Source organism: Sorghum bicolor, chromosome 5 (assembly GCF_000003195.3).
Source record: "Sorghum bicolor cultivar BTx623 chromosome 5, Sorghum_bicolor_NCBIv3, whole genome shotgun sequence".
NCBI lineage: Eukaryota > Viridiplantae > Streptophyta > Magnoliopsida > Poales > Poaceae > Sorghum > Sorghum bicolor.
In genome coordinates, this window is record NC_012874.2 from 61,898,681 (window position 1) to 61,905,089 (window position 6,409).

The window sequence follows — 6,409 nt, forward strand, 5'->3', positions numbered from 1 at the left end:
GTCTACGCCGACAGCAAATTCCCCGAGCGAGCTTCGCCGACGGCTACGCTCGGCGAACCGTTCGCCGACGGTTTAGGGTTCTTTGCCGAGCGTTTTAGGCGCTCGGCGAACCTACTGTATCTAGTAGTGATCTTCTGGCTTGGAAATGGGCCGATAACTTCGCCTGAGACGGGCCTTGGAAAGGCAGGATATAGACGAATGGTCGTAATTGAAGCAAAGATTGTATCTGATTGATCCTCGATCTACAAGCTTTCTATAAATGACAAAAGCCTAGATACCTGAAGCATTGGGAGGGGCTGTGTTTGAATTTAAAACGGAGTCAGTTGCCACAGAAGGCGACGAATGTGGCAATAGGAGGCTGCGGGTTTCAGCCCCAATGCAGAACCACCCTGAGATTTTGCCATGAGCGCCTATTTAGGGTTCCAGCGAGAAATTGGCCTGAAATTTCTCCCCACTAGATTTGAATTCAAATTTGAATTTGGGGAATGGGCAGAATTCTGAGGAACAAAAGAAGAACCAAAAAAATTCTCATGCTACTGTTTGCAGGGTAATTCTGAACGAAGGAAAACCAATTTTTTGAAACGAGCTTAGATTTAACAATCTCTGCAAAACTCTTTTTATTGGATTTTGATCCGATTGTTGTCAACTAATCCTCTTGTTCAGCGATCCAAACATCATACTCTGTTTTCCAGTTAGGACCCCCTCCTCACCAAAGGCAGAAGAAGAAGATGGAAAAAATCTTGCAAGAAAAGCTTTTGAGTTTGCGGATCATGAAACCCATGTTCTTACAAGAGACTGAGAAGCTATACATCCAACCCAAAAAGGTGGAAGACATTGAAATCCTTAGCAATGCCTCCAAGGCATGATTGAAGAAGTCCAATGGAGTCCTCATTGAGATGGAAAACCGAGCGACTAAAGCTTGCAACAAGATGGAATGCAGACAGGAGAAGGGGGGCGCAGGACTCAGCGGGCACCCAAAACGTTGGTGAACCAATTCCACAAACATGGTCCCTGGATCAAAGCACAGATCGGAGAGCCCAGCCACGGTGCAATCCAGGATCAGCAGGGGGCTCCATAGTCGGCAGTGGGAACAGGGGGAGAGAACACTAGAGGGGAAAGCACTGTCAGGGTTGTCTATGATCAACTATATGTTAGTCGACATGGATACATAATGTTTGCTATGTATCTAGCATAAATCCATGTGCTTAGCAAAAAAACTATGTATCTAAAAACCTAGAATGACTTACAATTTGAAATAGACAGAATAATTTTTTTTACCATTTCACAAAGCACGTAGGTGCTTATGACCATTAATTGTACTGAAGTATAGAAGCTAACAATATATAGCAAATTAACTCAAAAAATGTTGGTCAATGTGCCGCGGATCAAGCTCCAAAGGCAGCATTGCCAAATAAAATAAAGTGGTTTCCCTAGTGCATGATGAAAAATAAAGTGCCATTTCGATCGAGTATATTTGATCAAATATGGGAGAAACAGGACTCTTGGGTATTCAATTTTAACCCACTTTTCTAATTTGGTCATAACATCATTATTCTATATTGGTAAATGTTAAAATGTTGTTTATCAGCAACTGACACTAACTGCACATTGGAAACCAGAGTATTCCGTGTTCATTGGGAAAAAATATATTCAGTGTTCTGTAACAGAAGTTGGCATTTAGGTTCCATCATCGTTTGGCTACAAGTTCTGGATTTACCTCTACATTGTTGGATGGTCTCCTATTGCTAAATTGGTTATATGTTTGCAGAAGAAAATAGTTGATTTTCTACGTCTCCAGCATGTTAATAACATGTTTTATTGTTGCCCTAGATAAGTCTATTTGGTTTTACAATTACGAGAGCCAAAATTCATACATTCTAGACATCCATATTAGATTCTACGGTGGTAGGTGAACAAAGTAGTATATTTACGGTTGTGGATGAATAAGGTAGTAAATTTGTGGTTTTGTGATTGTGCTATTGGTTATTGCAACAAATTTACTCTTGAGGATCTTACTATACACATAAGATAAATAAAAAAAATAAAATCCTAGATAGATGAAGAGGCTAATGCTGTAGATAAATAAATAAATACATAAGGTAAATAAATACACTTGAGGTGCATTGAAGGCTAGTTCCATCAAGATTGATGATAAACAAATACATATTTACATGCACAAAACAAATAGATAGGTAGGTACAGATAGAGACATAAATAGATTTCTTATTTTTAATAAATTTTGGGCAAATAGATAGATAGGCAGACAAACTCATAAATAGTTAGGCAGGTACAAATAGATATAGATATAGATATAGATATAGATATAGATATAGATATAGATATAGATATAGATATAGATATAGATATAGATATAGATATAGATATAGATATAGATATAAATAAATTTTGACAATAAATCTTACTCAAGGTTTTTGGGTACTCCTATATAAACACCTACACACTAATGCCAAAAAGAAATACGAATACAATGCACACCACTTCTTGATACCTAAACAAGGTGAAACAGGGAAGTAAGGAGGAAAAAAGAAAAGAGTAGTATTGTCCTCTGGCGTCAGTCACCAAGTGCTATACAATGAGGAATGTATACCAGACAACTGTTATTTCCCTGATACTTATGATCATTTATTCAACCACTCCAGCATGTCAAGGTATATAGAGAGATATAATTACTTATTCTTACATATTAATCCATTCATTCAAATAATAGCTTGCTTTGGCTTTGCGTTATAAGCCAAAAATCTCTAATAACTTCGTCCAAGTTTGATTTGAAAAAATTTTAAACTAGTACATGTCCAGATAAAAGAAACTATGAAAACATATGTCCTAAAGAATTTGATAAAAGTAATATGAAGGTTTAGATGTATGAGCATTTTTCTCTAAACTTGGTCAAAATTAGGAATTTTTACTTTGAACAAATCTTGATGGAGCTATAGTTTCGAACTGATCAAGTACCAGTCAACATGTTTTTATTATTTTGTATTATGTTGCATGCATGTCTAGGCCACGACCAGGTTGAGGCATGGCATCATCTCCACAGTTCACCACCGCCACCGCTAATGGAATCATCACGACCATGGAGTTTATCTGAAATGTCGCACCATCACCACCACGGGTCGCCTCCGCCACCGCCAATGACGCCATCACCAATACGTAGTTTGACAGAGACATTACACCATCATCACCACAGGTCGCCACCGCCTCCATCAGTGCCGTCATCACCACCACACCATTTGTTCGAGATGTGGCACCACCATCACCACAAGTCACCTCCGCCACCGCCAGTAATGTCATTGCCATCGAGAACTTTGTTTGAGACGTCGCACTGGCATCACCACGGGTCGCCACCGCCGCCATCAGTGCCGTCACCACCACCACGCCATTTGTTTGAGACGTCGCACCATCATCCCCACAGGTCGCCTCCACCGCCGCTAGTGCCGTCATCACCACCACGCATCTTGTCTGAGACATCGCACTGGCATCACCATAGGTCACCGCCACCACCACCAGTGTTGTTGCCACCAACACACAGTTTGTCTAAGGGATCACACCATCATCACCATAGGTCGCCGCCGCCACCACCAGTGTCATTGTCACCACCACGCCATTTGTTTGAGATGTTGCACCATCATCACCATGCGTCATCACCGCCGCCACCGCCAGTGCCGCTGCCATCACCACCACGTCATTTGTTTGAGACTGCCCACCATCATCACCACAGGTCGTCTCCACCACCGCCAGTGCCATCATCACCACCACACAGTGTTTGAGACGTTATCACCAAATTATGCCAAATAAAGCTGAAGTCCGTGACATGCTACTGCTACAACAGAATGTCTGTTTGACTTATGATTGCAAGAACATGTGCAAGGAAAACATTTTGTTGCATACTTGCTGTTGCCTACATTAAGCACTGTAATGAGCATTTGTTTGGTGAGGGCTCAATAAAAGACGGTTCTTTTTGTTGCACAAATGCTGCTATATTTCGTTCCAGATGCACATGATATACTAGCCTATTTATATTACAGTACAATAAAAAATTATATAGTTAATATATTGTCGAGATATTTTGCTGAAAACGGTTTATAAAATTTAAGTGTTTAGTAGATTGCAAATGTATATTATCTGGATTTGTAGCCATATTCTAATTAATAGGTCTACAATTATACGATTACACAGATTATAATTACAAAACGTCAAAAAAACCAAAACTCATGGATGGCGCATTCATCTGGAACTAGAATACTGGTTATATAACGACCATTTATGCCAAACAAAAGAGAAAAATTGTTAGCAATAATAAAGTTACAATTGATTCTACAAGGGTACGTTTTTTCATGAAAAAGTAACTGTCCAATCCAAATCCTGTATTATTGTCAGATTCGAATCTAACAGTGGGGACAAGTGATAAAAAATCAAAAAATAAAGCAGTGATATGTGATAAAAAAACTGTATCACAGCCGGATTCAGATGTGTCAACAGTGTGATAAGTGACGACAAATAAGAAACACAGTAGTTATAAGTGATAAAAAAATCAAAAATATGTGTTTTTTCATGATTGACAAGTACTGTTTCATAGCTCAATCGTCAGTGCCTTAGTGGCTTCATACATGGGGCAAGAGCTGATGACCATGTCCCAATGCTACTAAGCCAGCCAAAATCGTGTCAGGTCAACCATGTGCTACGGCTGGGTTGGCCGGGACAGCAGCTTCCATGCCTGCCGTGATTTTTCTTGTTTTATATTTTTTTTATTTACTATCTTTTAACTTTTGGATGTACTCATGTGCTTGATAATAAGTAATGCCCATGGAAAAATTTTAATGGCAATATCACTCTTCTTGCCAAGCTGGAAATAGTGAGCAACTCCCTAATTTTAATTACTTACTCGTCTTCGTCTGCATTATTTACTCTCTGGACATGTTGATATTAGTTACTCCTAGCTATATATAGGTAGCAAACCAATGCAATGGGTAATGCTTGTCTAGTTTACGTTCTGCTGCTTGTGTAGGCTGCTCCAAGTTTGGTCGTCGTTGCTCTCCACCGCCACCATCAGAGACGTGCTACATTGAACCAAACCGCGATCCTTTACGGTGCTACCGGCCGGAAGTGTTAGTCCTTTCACAAGGAATATTCCCGCTGTAAATCGATAGATGTGAATCCACATGAGTGCTATTGTAACAATTAATTAGCAACACACATTGTAATGCAAGGAATATCCCAGCTGTAAAACAGATTTATGGTCCTACAGGAAGTCTGATGCATGCATGCATGTTAAAATAAATTTGCCTTTCTGTGACCAAACGAAGGTGTACTTTAGTACGGATTGGAGCATCTCCAATGGTTTGTCATTTGCACTTGCTATCCTTGTTTATTTGGCAAAAACTACAAATTTGATTCTCCAATGGTTTGCTAAAGGACTTGCCAAATTTTGAGGAGTTGCTATCCAGAGGCGCTCCACGCGCAAATTTGAGGAGTTGCTATCCAGAGTTGCTATCCATGGTGGTCATTGCCGCCCCGTCCTCTTGCCTCCGTCGTCCGCGCGGCCGTCCTCTGTCGTCGTCCGTGCGGTCTCCGTCCGTCGTCGTCCGCGTGGTCTCCATCCATCATCATACGTGCGGCCGTCGTCCATCATCGTCTGCGCGGCCTCCATCTATCGTCGTCTGCGTGGCTGTTCTCCGTCCCTCGTCCGCGCGGCCTCCATCCATCGTCGTACGTGCGGCCGTCCTTCGTCGTCGTCCGCGCGGCCTCCGTTTAATGACAACGGTGGCCAGCGGATGGAGATCGCCGCGATGAAGCAGCGACGCACGGCGGCCACGAGAGTCACGACAGTTGAACGGTTGGAGGATGTGGGCCTTTTTTTCTATTTTACCAAGTCCAAATGACAAACCATTGGAGATACAAGATTATTTCACTTGCCATTTGTTTTAGCCACTTGCCAAAACACAAGATTTGACAAATGCAATTTGACAAACCATTGGAGATGCTGTGTCCATCTGTAATATTGTTGCGTATAATGGCACTCACACGCTCAGTATGCTGCTATAGTAGAAGCACAGTACTGATCGGTGCAACAGAAACCATTTTTAGAGAAGCTATGCGGCTCTATCAAAATATCCCTCTAAAAATGATCTCTATTTTTAGAGGTGGCTGGCAAGTCAAACAGCCTCTACGAAATGTGATTAGAGGCATCTAAACTTTTTAGCATCCATTTCTAGAGGTGGTTGGGAATTCCAGCCATCTCTAGAAATGGACTTAGAGGCGGTTCTCAATTTGGCCAGATGGCCATTGGAGGCTCCAAAGATAGGATTCCACTATTGCGGTGGGAGATGGAGTGGCAAAATTTCCGAGAGGTGGCGGAGGCGGATGGAGCTATAACATTTAAGGCAGGAGG

General features: G+C 41.4%; 1 protein-coding gene across 1 annotated transcript; it reads left to right on the forward strand.

Annotated features, from left to right (window-relative positions):
• LOC110435828 (extensin-2-like) lies at window positions 2,480-3,908 on the forward strand. Its single transcript, XM_021461890.1, has 2 exons — window positions 2,480-2,669; window positions 3,022-3,908. Exons 1-2 carry the CDS (start codon window positions 2,594-2,596, stop codon window positions 3,786-3,788), a joined length of 843 nt encoding a protein of 280 aa, XP_021317565.1. The 5' UTR covers window positions 2,480-2,593; the 3' UTR covers window positions 3,789-3,908.

Excerpts from the sequence above, each read along its gene's own strand:
- LOC110435828 (XM_021461890.1), top strand. The coding sequence starts at position 2,594 with ATGAGGAATGTATACCAGACAACTGTTATTTCCCTGATACTTATGATC. Across the intron at positions 2,670-3,021 it reads AACCACTCCAGCATGTCAAG|GCCACGACCAGGTTGAGGCA; the intron begins GTATATAGAGAG and ends ATGCATGTCTAG.